Source organism: Salmo trutta, chromosome 19, assembly GCF_901001165.1.
Source record: "Salmo trutta chromosome 19, fSalTru1.1, whole genome shotgun sequence".
Lineage (NCBI taxonomy): Eukaryota > Metazoa > Chordata > Actinopteri > Salmoniformes > Salmonidae > Salmo > Salmo trutta.
The window spans coordinates 37,904,966-37,919,894 of record NC_042975.1 but is presented as its reverse complement, the minus strand read 5'-3'; the positions used below and the strand labels follow the sequence as shown (position 1 = coordinate 37,919,894).

The 14,929-nt window shown below is 39.1% G+C and overlaps 1 protein-coding gene across 2 annotated transcripts in view; it reads right to left on the bottom strand.

Annotated features, from left to right (window-relative positions):
• LOC115154540 (androgen receptor) overlaps positions 1–14,929 on the bottom strand; it is a 57,870-nt gene that overhangs the window by 20,567 nt on the left and 22,374 nt on the right. For both annotated transcript variants that reach the window (XM_029700847.1, XM_029700848.1), the window contains exon 3: positions 12,067–12,183. In XM_029700847.1, coding sequence (XP_029556707.1) covers positions 12,067–12,183 — 117 coding nt within the window. The remainder of the gene's footprint in view (positions 1–12,066; positions 12,184–14,929) is intronic.

The window sequence follows — 14,929 nt, the reverse complement described above, 5'->3', positions numbered from 1 at the left end:
CTTGACTAGGGGAGGTAGGGCCAGCTCCAGACATAAGCGACAGAAGCGGCCGCTAGCTTTAAAACTTCAACAATTTCTCTCCACCCCATGGCAAAATGTGTAGAATTACAGGAAATGTGCTTTAAAACTGCTAAATGTTCTCTCCGCCCCATGACAAAACGTGTAGAATTGCAGGAAATTAACTTTAAAACAATACGTTTTGGGTTCCAACCAAATCTCAATTAGGGCCCCGAAAAGGCTAGAGCTGGCCCTGAATGGAGGGGTTAGGGTTGAGGGCTGACACTTGACTAGTGCAGGGTTGATATTTGAATAGGTGAGGGTTGAAGAGGAGCAGGGGTGACACTTGACTATTGCAGGGTTAAAACTTGACGAGGTGAGGGGTGAGGTCTGAGGAAGAGGAATGATACAATTCCTAATATGTGTCTGTTCAATTCTGTTGATTTCACTTTGGCCAATACCTCATCCAAATCCATGTTGTTCCTCCTTCTGAACAGACCCAATATGCAGCACAACATCTTCAAGATCCTAATACTTATAATAATATGGTAATTTTGTGTTAAAAGAGCAAGGATTTCCTTGTTACTAAAGCCAATTCTAAAGTATAGTTTCACCAGGTCATCTAACTCAATGGTGGCACATAGCAACAGGGAGCCAGGGAAGCATGCAATAAACCAAATCTCCTACTTTAATCTTGAAACATTAGTGCAATTTTATTCTCACAAGTTTGACTTTCAAAATAAAGTGACTTTATTCTTGAAATGTTGATATTTTGAAATATTATCCATACAAAAAAATAATACTCTAAGTGCATCAGCATTTATTTATTTTCTGCTTAGCCCTAATACTCTTCCGTATAGAACGTATTTTACAACACTGTTTGAGGCTCATCTCCGTTTCATCAACAAAACAAAAACAATACCAAAGTCGCTGAAGGCGTAGAGAATAGGGGGGCCATTTCAGACCAAACAAACACAATGCTTGGTTATTATCACTTAATCTTATTAAACAATATTTTCAAAAATAAGGAAGTTGAAACAATATTTTCAAAAATAAGGAAGTTGTACGCTTACAAAGCTGTCAAACCTTCAAATCTAAACAATGAATCACATGTGGTAGAGGACGGGAAAACATGAGAATAATTCAAGTTTAAACATAACAAAGTACGACGTACCAAGGGAGAGCATACTCTTGACAGGGGAGATTGTAATAAGATATGTCACACTGTAAGCTATAGTGAAAAGCCTACTTTTTAGTTTAATTATGATATAAGAGAGCTTAGAATTTCTTAAATGTGAGTGACGTTATCGTGTGGTACTGTGGTACTGCAGCTGCGATGGGGTTATGGTCCATTTCAATTCAGGGCCTTGATCCAACAAAGCTAGTATCAGGAAGGTTCTGTGGCAAAACAGCATTCTTTTCTGAAATGTGAAAATTAAGGTCTGGATTATTAGTTGTTTACGTTCCACATTCTTATGTTAATCATCTGCCATTATCTAATCTCATTTCAGGTTACTATGGAAGTGGAGAATGTTTCCATGTAAACAACAATTCCAGTTTTGCAATCATTTTGTGAAATACAACAGGAATAGAGTAAGAGACTAACAGGCTCGAACAGCGTGGTCTTCTAATAGGTACTGCCAAAATAAAATCCCATTAAAAATACATTTGACCAGATGGGCCTCATCTGGTAGAGAAGCATAGGATAAATGAAAGGCCAGTGTATCTCTTACTCATCAAAATCTAATCATGTTATGTTCTTGACCTAAATCATGTTGAATAAAAAGAAGACCTCTCTCTGATGTACAGAACTCTGCTTTAATTGGCGCAATAATTTGTGTATGCATACGGTACAGTAGTGTACCCACAATCAACAACAAGCACCTAAACTGTTAGTCATTTGGATACAATCCGAAGTGAACTGCTAAAGATACAGATGGGTTAGGCAACGTCTCTAAATGTTATTTCTTAACTAACAATAAAACTACAACTTTATATCCCAGGGAGGATGGAGATGGGAGGCTTTCCTTTCAGCTTCTGGCAGATGTTTGACTGTTGACGCCCTCCACTGAGAAACTGAACAAATCTTATCCATGCCTTTGAATTGTAGCCTACTGACGTGATACATCTCCTGCCCTAACTAAGTGAATCCGAGTGAAATAATTATCACAAACAATCTGTGCCCTAACCAACAATCCTATAACTACAGTCACAGACTAGACAAGTATATAACCCACCATTCACTCAATCTAATTATTTCTGCCAGATAACACCAACACTCTGAAGTTGTTGAGCTCTAGGTTCACACTGTTATTTCAGCTGCCTCTATATGCTTGGCACCTGTGTAGGAGTGTGAGTGACAGAGAAATGCAAATAGTTGCTTCCTAACTATCTGATCAATAACCTATAGGCATTTCAAATACCCTAACTGAATGGTAGGATACATTCTCGCTGCTTTTACAAAGTTTTGTTGAAGTCTAAGGTGAGAATAGTTTTCCTGTGCATAGTTACTTCTCGGGTCAGAAGTTTAGTTCAGGATAAGGGATTTACTTATAAATGGGATCTTCACTCTGCTTCTCCACAGATCCCAGGCTTAAGAAGCCCCTGAAGGATGGACTATTGATGTCCCTCAACATGTGGCGCATGCATAGTAGCTCCAACCTGGATACAATCATGGGAACTTGAGGCTTCATCTTCTCAGGCTTTGTGTTTGTGGCATTAACGAGGGGCGTTATGCTTAAAACGTGCACAGTAATAGTAATAACAGTATCAGACATATTTGTCATGAATTAGAATAAATTAGCAACAATTATAATATTGCTCAGTGTGTGCCTCAACAGGCTTGGCCATCACTATCACTACTGGGTCAAGGCTCTGAGAACAATTTCAGTTCTAGCTTGGCATATCGCTTTTATGAGCCCAGGCCCAGAATAGACCAATCCAGTAATGATATACATGTGAACACCTGTTTAAAACCTTCTCAGAGCCTATTCATGTTTAATACATTTTTGGAAGCATGGTGGAGAAATCATGGCATATTGATCCCCAAAACATATCATGAACTGTCAATACTTGAGCAATGTTTAATCATAATCGAGCCAAGCCATGCATAGAAACCCAGCCACAGGACAGGAAGAAATGTATCTTGAATATTTCCATAGTTGTTCCAAATGCATAAAAGATGACACATGGAAGCAATTAGAGCCAAATGTTCCACCAATAAAAAAAAACATACCAGTTGAAGTCGGAAGTTTACATACACTTAGGTTGGAGTCATTAAAACTCGTTTTTCAACCACTCCACAAATTTCTTGTTAACAAACTATAGTTTTGGCAAGTCGGTTAGGACATCTACTTTGTGCATGACACAAGTAATTTTTCCAACAATTGTTTACAGACAGATTATTTCACTTATAATGCACTGTATCACAATTCCAGTGGGTCAGAAGGTTACATACACTAAGTTGACTGTGCCTTTAAACAGCTTGGAAAATTCCATAAAATGATGTCATGGCTTTAGAAGCTTCTGATAGGCTAATTGACATCATCTGAGTCAATTGGAGGTGTACCTGTGGATGTATTGAAGGCCTACCTTCAAACTCAGTGCCTCTTTGCTTGACATCATGGGAAAATCAAAAGAAATCAGCCAAGAACTCAGAACTCAGATTTTTTTTTAGACATCCACAAGTGTGGTTCATCCTTGGGAGCAATTTCCAAATGCCTGAAGGTACCACGTTCATCTGTACAAACAATAGTACGCAAGTATAAACACCATGGGACCAGGCAGCCATCATACCGCTCAAGAAGGAGACGCATTCTGTCTCCTAGAGATGAACGTACTCTGGTGCGAAAAGTGCAAATCAATCCCAGAACAACAGCAAAGGACCTTGTGATGCTGGAGGAAACAGCATACAAACAGGTACAAAAGTATCTATATCCACAGTAAAACGAGCCCTATATATACATTACCTGAAAGGCCGCTCAGCATGAAGAAGCCACTGCGCCAAAACTCCATAAAAAAGCCAGACTACGGTTTGCAACTGCACATGGATAAATGTCCTCTGGTCTGATGAAACAAAAATAGAACTGTTTGGCCATAATGACCATCGTTATGTTTGGAGGAAAAAGGGGGAGGCTTGCAAGCCGAAGAACACCATCCCAACCATGAAGCACAGTGGGCACACCATGTCACAGGGATACACCTTGATGACAATATTAGCAGCTTACAAATGTAGCAATCATTTACTGTATTGTTACAGTATTAGTATGGATGTACTTCAACATAGCAAACAAATTATTTCAATGTTTTAGCGTGAGAATTGCTATAGTTTACTTTGTAATGTGTTATGCTGTTTTTGGAAAAGTTGTTTACCGGGGATATACCGCAAAGAGGAAAATCAGCATTTAAAATTCTAAATGGTGAGTGAAAGCATTTCCTGCACACTGGAACTCCTGTATGTGACAATAAAACATATACACTACCGGTCAAAAGTTTTTGAAAGTTTGGACACATCTACTCATTCAAGGGTATTTCTTTCTTTTACTATTTTCTACATTGCAGAATAATAGTGAAGACATCAAAACTATGAAATAACACATATGGAATCATGTAGTAACCACAAAAGTGTTAAACAAATCAATATATATATTTTATATTTGAAATTCCAAATTCAAATAGCCATCCTTTTCCTTGATGACAGCTTCATGAGGTAGTCACCTGGAATGCATTTCAATTAACAGGTGTTACTTCCTAAAAGTTATTTTGTGGAATTTCTTTTCTTAATGCATTTGAGCCAATCAGTTGTGTTGTGACAATGTAGGGGGGTATACAGAAGATAGCCCTATTTGGTAAAAGACCAAGTCCATATTAAGGCAAGAACAGCTCAAATAAGCAAAGAGAAAAGACAGTCCATCATTACTTTAAGAAGGTCCGTCAATCCTGAACATTTCAAGAACTTTTAAAGTTTCTTCAAGTGCAGTTGCAAAAATTATCAAGCGCTATGATGAAATTGGCTCTCATGAGGACCGCCACAGGAATGGAAGACCCAGAGTTACCCCGGGCTGCAAAGGATAAATTCATTAGAGTTACCAGCCTCAGAAATTGTAGCCCAAATAAATGCTTCACAGAGTTCAAGTAACAGACACATATCAACATCAACTGTTCAGAGGAGACTGTGTGAATCAAGCCTTCATGGTCAAATTGCTGCAAAGAAACCACTACTAAAGGACACCAATTAAGAAGAAAATACTTGTTTGGGCCAAGAAACACGAGCAATGGACATTAGACCAGTGGGAATTTGTCATTTGGTCCCACCGTAAAGCATGGAGGAGGAGGTGTGATGGTGTGGGGGTGCTTTGCGCGGGACACTGTCTGTGATTTATTTACAATTCAAGGCACACTTAACCAGCATGGCTACCACAGCATTCTGCAGCGATACACCATCCCATCTGGTTTGGGCTTAGTGGGACTATCATTGGTTTTCCAACAGGACAATGACCCAACACACCTCCAGGCTGTGTGAGGGCTATTTTACCAAGAAGAACAATGATGGGTGTGCTGCATCAGATGACTTGGCCTCCACAATCCCCCGACCTCAACCAAATTGAGATGGTTTGGGATGAGTCGGACCACAGAGTGAAGGAAAAGCAGCCAACAAGTGCTCAGCATATGTGGGAACTCCTTCAAGACTTCTGGAAAAGCATTCCAGGTGAAGCTGGTTGAGAGAATGCCAAGAGGGTGCAAAGCTTTCATCAAGGCAAAGGGTGGCTATTTGAAGAATCTCAGATATAAAATATACTGTATGTTGATTTGTTTAACACTTTTTTGGTTACCACATGATTCCATATGTGTTATTTCATGGTTTTGATGTCTTCACTATTATTCTGCAATGTAGAAAATAGTAAAATAAAGAAATACCCTTGAATCAGTAAGTGTTCTAAAACTTTTTACCGGTAGTGTATATATATTTATTATATTTATATTTTCTTTTTTAACTTTCCTTTTGGTAAGATCATTAAGTTGAAAAGTTCCATCTGGCTTTACAGAGATACTGTCATTCTTATCTAAATAGAAACCATATGGGTGTATGCAATTAACATCCTGGTAACCTGGAAGTAAAATCCTGATGGTGCAGAATGGATCACCTGAATTATGGGGTCACCAATGATCTCTTCTAGAACAGGTGCACAGATGTACCTTATTATGGACGGGACTTTGACCAAAATAAAAAAATATACCTTTAATACCTGTAAGTGTAGAGTGGCCCAGTAACTTCATCTTTATAGCTATCTTATCATGACCACAAATTAATTATGGTCCCATGCACTATGTATGCTTTCATAGTGCTTTTCATAGGGCTACGTGACAACAATGCATCGTGCAGAGGGGACTACAAATTAAAGTGGCAATACATTTGGTGGTGGACATTCAATAATACTATTTCCTAAATAGAATTAGCTCAAGGAAATGTAGAGTGAACAATCAGTTCACCCTTGGATCCCAGTATTATTGTTAATTTATTTCTCAATCTGAGTAATGAACAGTGCCTCAGTAGCTGAATCTTAATATGATGGTAAATCATGACATTCTATTTCAGATGTAATAAGTAAACCTTCCTGTAATTTAGATAAAGAAAAATAATTAAAACATTTCCAAATATATTAAAAATGGTGGTATCTTGGCACTGATCTTTGGATAACACATACAATAGTAAGTAGGTCAGGTTGAGCTGCCCTTAAGATCCACGCCCCCTTCAAACTGATGCCAATGCAAACAGAGGCATCCATACAAGACATGACATTAGTTCCTTTTCTCTGCAAATAACTTAGTCCTAATTTAGAGGAAAGATAAAAATATACAGTATACTGATTTCCGAAATCTTTACGGAATGACTCAGACGAGCAGGGGATATCTATTAATTAAGATATGTACACATGGTATTTGGAATGATTTCTGATTTGTAGGTGTAGCAAAAAAAAGTCAAATTGAGCTCTTCCTGGTTTGAATAATTTATTGTATGGTGGTTGCAGTATATTCATCTGTTTCCATAGAGTACAACTTGTGCTTGGCCCACAAGTGTACGTGAATTAAATATAACAATGTTACATAACACAAAATATAACTATAACCTAGACAGGTGTCTGCCTTTCCAAATAAGGTCAAATCAATTGAATTTACCACAGGTGTCCAATCAAGTTGTAGAAACAGCTCATGGAGGGTCAATGGAAACAGGATGCACCTGAGCTCAATTTCGAGTCTCATAGCAAAGGGTCTGAATACTTATGTAAATAAATATTTTCTTTGTCCAACATTTCTAAAGACCTTTTTCGCTTTGTCATTATGGGGTATGTGTGTAGATTGATGATACTTTTTAAATTTTTTATCCATTTTAGAATAAGGCTGTAACATAACAAAATGTTGAAAAAGTTAAAGGGTCTGAATACTTTTCGAATGCACTGTAGGAACTCCTCAAAAACATTGAATTAATCATGGGATTTGCCCTGCACAAAGGCAAATGCAGAGAGGACGTTTAAAGCTCAAATGGAATTTGGGAAAAGGTTCAAGTCTCAAATCATCATTCTTTTTTTAGCAAGAGAAAGGAGGGTGGGAATCGGGAAACAGGAAGCACCTCTAATATTACAGGAATTGGTGTAATTGCCTTCAACTGTTACTGTACCCTACTAGACACAACACATTTAATCCCAGGGTTGATTACTAGGCCTCAGCCGACATAGAAAGTCTATCCTGTAACCATATACATCTTTTTTAGCTGCAAATGGGAAGGTTAGGAGCAGGAAAATGTCACCCAGATTATATTTTCAATGCGTTTTCTCTTTCAATATACCTCTGCTAAATTAAATAGCTTCAGTGGATCTGTAAAATTAACTGCCATATCAATGTTCTATTTGGAGAAGTAATTACAGTTTTGAGAGTAATTACGTAATACGGAATTCTGCATTCCAAAAGAAAACCTCCATGCAATGATACTTAACTAGTCTCTTCCATTTTGCAGTAAAACAAATTCAACCAATGCATTAGTCCGTAATCAGAGAAGAATCTTTCACATTTGAAGCCCTCGTCTGAGCTTTCAAATTACTGTCACAAACTTACCCGTGCACATAAAAAATCTATGAGAGGAGCGCTTGAGGGGAAGGAAAGCACTTTCTAACTGCAACTGGAATAGAGGTGCCTTTCCCTGACAATCACAGCATCACATCGCATTTTCCCCCATGGGCTTGTCAGCGTCTGGTGGCTAAATTACCAGCATTTCTGCTCCTTTAATTCACATGTCTCATGTCAGCTTTGTGCTTCTCTGTGCAATTTTCACCGTTAACAGAATGAGAAAATGGAAGGGAGTGAAAATTGAACACAAGAACGGAAATTTGTCCAGCACATGTCCATCTTTGAGACCTAATACGACAAACAGCTCTGGGTGACTGTAAGGGAAAGTGAATGAAATAGGTCTAAATTGCCTGGTGGCACAGTCAGAGGCTTGATTAGCAGTAGTATTTCCCTTTGTGATGCAGCGATTCAAGAGAGCTGGCTAAGATGTGTAGTACTGGTTGCAACATTCACAAGAAATCAGGTACTTAGACTGAAAGGGAGCATTGCAGAAAAATCCTCCATGCTGAATTTAACCCTGTAGTTCAGTTGTATGCCCTAAAATGAGAAATGTGCTCATGCTGTATATACACCGAGTGTACAACACATTAAGGACACCTGCTCTTTCCATGACATAGACTGAACAGGTGAATCCAGGTGACAGCTATGATCCCTTATTAATGTCACTTGGTAAATCCACTTCAATCAGTGTAGATGAAGGGGAGGAGACAGGGTTTTTTTTAAGCCTTGAGACAATTGAGATATGGATTGTGAATATGTGCTGTTCAGAGGGTGAATGGGCAAGACAAAATATTTAAGTACATTTTAACGGGGTATAGCAGAAGGTGCCAGGCGCACCAGTTTGAGTGTGTCAAGAATTGCACCGCTGCTGTGTTTTTCACGCTCAACAGTTTCCCGTGTGTATTAAGAATGGTCCACCACCCAAAGGACATCCAGCCAACTTGACACAACTGTGGGAAGCATTGGAGTCAACATGGGCCAGCATCCCTGTGGAAAGCTTTTGACACCTTGTAGAGTCTATGCCCCCAACAAATTGAGAAACATGATATGAAGAAAATGTAGTATATTTCAGAAGAACAGAAAAGCATACTCTGAGCTGTTCTTATGTTAGGCCCTGATCTGGCTATGCCATATGGCTATGGGCTATACTAGTTCATTTAGCAGACAAGATTTGCTTAGAATTCCGTGGCATTATTTTATATTATTTTATAGTGTGAACTATTCAATTTAACATAGCTGAATGAAATAGAAAGAATGTTTTCTCCAAACAATTTCTGAGGGAGTGTCCACATGCGGCTATTCTGTGTTGAGTGGTTAACAAAGAAACAGGTCCCGCTATATGCTTAATTTAGAGTTATTTATGCAACTTTAGTTGTGATACAAACATGATGCTGCATGATGCAACTAATGATGATTTGAAAAAAGTTGCACGAAAGGCATGAGCTCTGCTTTGTTTCTTGCACAGGCTGCACACACTTCATCAGTCTCTCATTCACAATTTGACAAGCACTTGATAAAAGCCTCTAATTTCCCGGTGGCATCCCCCTAAAATCCATGCCTTTTGCAGCCAGTGGCCATTGTGCCCTTGGACTGATTACAATAATTATAATTCCCTTCTCCCAGCTACGCGTTCCGAAGCACCTCTCACTCACATGCCTCTCACAGATATCGCAATTCTTATTAGCCAATGCCCATCATGTGATTGGGCTCTTCTCAGAGGCATCTATCTCAGCTCTGAAGAAGGCTACAAGTAAAGACAGACACATTGGGGACTCAACTGCGCACGTTCTTCTTATTGAAATTTGAGGCTCATATTTAAGAACTGTCCACATTTACTTTTTGTCAGCCAACAAGATGAGTAGGCTTAACGAACAGAAAAAGCACTAGCCTATGTCAATCTACTATCCCCCATAGTAAAAAGTTGACCTATTCTATTGGTCACCTTGTCCTTCTGTGCGATAAATAAGTTGTGGGATGCGATAGATCCTAAATTAATGCAACCACTCGCATCAAATAACCTTTAAAAAGTAATGAGGCTGGGCCTCCCGAGTGGCGCAGCGGTCTAAAACACTGCATTGCAGTGTTGTGGCATCACTACAGCCTGGGGTTTGATTCCAATCTGTGTCACAACCAGCTGTGACTGGGCGTCCAATATGGAGGCGCACAATTGGCACAGCGTTGTCCGGGTTTGGCCGGGGGGGTTTTACTTGGTTCATCGCGCTCTAGCGACTCCTTGTGGCGGGCCGGGCATCTGCAGGCTGACTGCGGTCGTCAGTGGAATGGTGTTACCTCCAACACGTTGGTACAGCTGGCTTCCGGGTTAAGCGAGCGGGTGTTAAGAAGTGCGGCTTGGCAGGTCATGTTTTGGAGGACGCATGACTCAACCTTCGCCTCTCCCGAGCCCGTTGGGGAGTTGCAGCGATGAGACAAGATCGTAATCAGAGAAAAAGTGTAATTCTTTATTTTTGCAAAAATATTGTTTACTTTTTTTTAAGCAATGAGGCTGATGCAACAGATCAGAATGTTTATCTTAAAATGTTGATAAACTATTAGGCTATTTCTTCACATTGTAAGCACAGCAATATGCACACGGCCATAGGCTATAAGCGTGAATGTTCCAAAATGCAATCAATTAGCGGGAAAACACCATTCTCAAAAGTGACCACAAATGCGATTATGCATGTAATGCTTTATTATAAAAGTGCATTTTTATGGTGAAAATTATCTTCCCCATACACCACCTATGTATGCCAGTTAGGCTCTACACCTGTTGTAAAGCAGATTAATGTGCTTATTTTTAAGAAGTTATTTGGACACTTTAGTTGTGATACATTACATTTTAGTAGACGCTCTTATCCAGAGTGACTTACATTCAGTGAATGCATACATTTCATGATTAAATTTTTTTTTGTAGTGTCCCCCCGTGGGAATCGAACCCACAACCCTGGCGTTGCACACACCATGCTCTACCAACTGAGCCACAGGGAAGACCACATACAAACCTTACCAAAACATATAGGCCTATGGGCTAGGCTACATGAGGTGTGGGACTATGATTTGAAAAAAGTTGCAGAAATTAAGCATGCACTGTTTCTTGCTCTATTGCACACAAGCTGGGCATCATTCACAGGTGATAGGCTACTATAGTTACCCATCAGACTATTTTTGATTTAATCTTGTCTTTACATATACTAAATAATATATGTGTGAAATTAGTTTTGATTTATAATGGACCATTATCATGCAACTGTCTCAGAACGGGGGCAGGGAAAAACATTCATGTCATCTATGCACTTAAATAGCGAATGGAGGACGCTTTTCCCGTGGTTCATTTTCATGCCAGCCAGGTAGGCTTTACTCCTGTTGTAAAGCGAAGCAATGTGCTTAATATTAGGAAAGTTGAGAAATAAATATAGTAGGCCTAGCCTATAGAAAGCTGATTGGATCCTCCTCTTTTTAATAGAGGTCATCAAAACTCTGTTTTCTCACAGAATTGCATAGCCTATAGAAATGTTGTGCAACATGAGCTCATGGGCTCTCAAGAAGTGTTTGATTTGATTTTTGATTACATTTGCATTGATGTCAGAGTGATTTAGAGGGACAATAAAGTCCTGAGTACCAGGCAGTTAGCAAGTTTGGTAGGCTACTAATGACCATCAGCAGCATCAGAGCTTGGAGAAGCCTAGTTACCGTTACTAAACGGTCAGATGGAATTTGACTGTGGTCATTACTCGTGACTGCCGGTGTGGCGGTAATACAGTCACCGTAACAGCCCTAGTTGCAACTCAATATTAGGAAGGTATTGTTAATGTTTTGTACACTCAGTGTATGTAAATGCACATACACAAACTTTTGTCCATGATAATCGATAAGTGGGTGGGCGGATGGATCGCTAAGTACTTTATATTTCTCATTGACTTAATAAATTGACATGATAGTTGTATTTACCTCCGAGGGTCATCCCAGCTTCAAAACACTTCCTCAGTCGACATGATGGGCAGTTCTTCCTTCTCAGCTTATCGATGGTGCAATCGTTTCTGCTGGCACACAGGTATTTCTGTTTACCTAACAAAGACAAACAGAGATAAGAACAAGAGAATACGAAATTCTATTTTGAATGAGGAGGAAAGTTACATCATGGTTGTAACATGGTTGTAAGTCATAAATGATTACCACCGAAACCAATGGTTGGAACCGGTTCAGGAAACAGAACCGAACACCGGAATATAACAACATTTTTTGAGGAACAGAACATGAACCAAAAACGGAAGTGACATATTGTTCCGGAACTGTTATTTTAAAAGCATGGGAATCGATTAATAACGTTATTTTACGTTCCGGGCATTTTTTTCCAGTCCCACAACAAAGCGCCTATGCAAAGCCCTCACTCTGTTGGTCAGGAAGTTATTCCAGCATCTGCCTGCCAGCTGGAAATCTTTTACAGTGAGTGTGTGTGTGTGTGTGTGTGTGTGTGTGGGGGGGGGGGGGGGGTTACTGTAGCCTACTGACAACGTTACAAGCGTAATTCCGAAATTAAATCTTTAATTAGAGAAGAATGGATTGACTTTTTCAATGCTAGTTAATGATACTAACAAAAAGGTAAGACGTATTTTTAATTCTAGTGCAGCTCTGCATACAGAAGCTTATTAACTAGCTAGCTAGGTAACGTTTTCTCTGGTCCAATGTTAAACCAACTCGGAAGTTCAAAGACATTCAAAGTTCCTCCAATTCTGTCGGCCTAATTCAGATAATGCATGTCATAACAAGATGCCCAGTACTTCAAGGCAAGCTTCCTCCATCCTCTCTCGCTCTCTCCTCACCCTCAAAATTTCAGTTGCATCTTGTGCCCTACACTGTGACTGGCAGCAAGGTGTGTGTGTTTCTTTCATTATGATTAATCCATGCTGTTACGGCTAAATACAATTTTCCCTTAATTACTTTCCCATACAGATTAAATTGCTTACCCACTCAACAGCAAGCTCCTCTATCCACACTGATTTGTGAAATAATTTAATGTAGAGCTAAATGTTAAAAAATATATATATTTCAGAGGCATAAAAAGGAATGGAAATAAATAATAATAATGGTACTTTTTGGGGGTTTGAATCGGCTCAGAACTTTATTTTGCTGGTCGGAACAGTGGAAAAAAAATATTGTTCTGTTCAGAACGAAACGATTGGAAAATGATTTTGGTTCCAACCCCTGACCGGAACAGTCATATGTTTTGTCATGTCCAGTGTGGTGATCATAAAAAGCAGGAGCTTAGACTATAAAAGCTCTTTCGTTGAAGAGTCAATTGATATGCTCTCAGAGTAGCACATTGAATGAATCAAATCTGTAGTTTTACAGGGCATGGTTTGATGGCATTTATGGGGCTTCCGCTCACATTTCAATAGTGAAAGGAAAATACTAAACCAAACAAATTAATACCTACACTAGGAGTTGGAAGGCAGAATTTATAGCTGGTGTTTTCTGTTATTTTCGTTACAGATTATGGTCAATTAAAGAGAAAATATATTGCATCTGAAACAGTGTGACATCAAAATAATTTTGAAACAGTAATTAACCTGTTAGTTAATTACTGAGTGGTTGTTTTGGACCCAGTACTTCCCCCCACTCCACCCAGTCTGTCTTACAAAAAAATACAAAACAAAACTTTAAAGCTCTGATTGCTTAGGGCATTTAGCCATTTTGGCACAGTGACTCACTACCAAAACTAGACGCAACTTGTTTTAAGTGGTCAAAATGCGTCCTAATACTATGTAGTGGACAAACTCGAAATGAGACAGGAAATATATTTACATTAATGGATAGGTAGACATCAGCTTTCTCCTCATATGTACTTTACATAATTCCTGTAAGATGAAAAATGAATGCATGACAAGTAGCACAAACCCTGCGCTTTTAAAATGGCTGTGTTCCTATGGGAATTTGCACATGTTTAGAGCACCACCATTAGGTAAAAGATCTGAAACATTTTTTTGTCATTTAAAAAAAATCCTTTTATCCTTTTAACTGTAATTGGTGACACATTTTATTTAAAACCTAGATATTTAAATGTGTTATGCCCCAATTGTCCCCATTGGGGGACAAAAATAAAAAAACATATTTCAGGGGGTTTTGGCCTGCTGTATCTCGGTCACAGTTCTTACCTTTCTAACAGTACTAAGCATGTGTTCGGAGGAGTTATAGTTTTTCGAAACCAAAATGTAGTATTCAATATTATGCATCGTTTAGAAAATGCCACCAGAGGGCATCAGTTTAAGAGGTTTTAATGAGATCTAATTGTCAGTAAAGGCCTGATTAGCTTGCCTTGGTAGCTCGTAATGTTTGTGTTAACCTCGTCCCCAGGCTATTGCGCACAGCACATATAAGTCTTGGTTAACAACAATTAAAAGTTGGCCTTAGTGGGAGTGACCACAGAATTCTATATTCGTCATCTTTAATTTTAGCGAATCACACAACTGCGAGGTGTGGCTCCGTAAACAGAGGTACACAAGGCACGTACGGGAAGGCTTAGGGGGAAGATATTGTTGGAGATGATTGATTGGTAGATTAAGCCGATTAAGCCAATGCTATTAGACGGGTTGGCTGACAATGTCGGAAGCCGTGCTTTGTGGCCAGAAGCTGTGCTTTGTTAAGATTGTGAATGGTCAGATAGCTAGCAACAAGAAGCTGCCATGTGGGGAATCGTAGGTGGCTCGTTTCAGATAGTTTTATCTTGTTCTTGATACCTTGTCTTGTTTTGAGGTGTTTTGACTGATTTCATGTCAATGCTAATATGGCAAAAAATACACTAGCTAGTTAACCA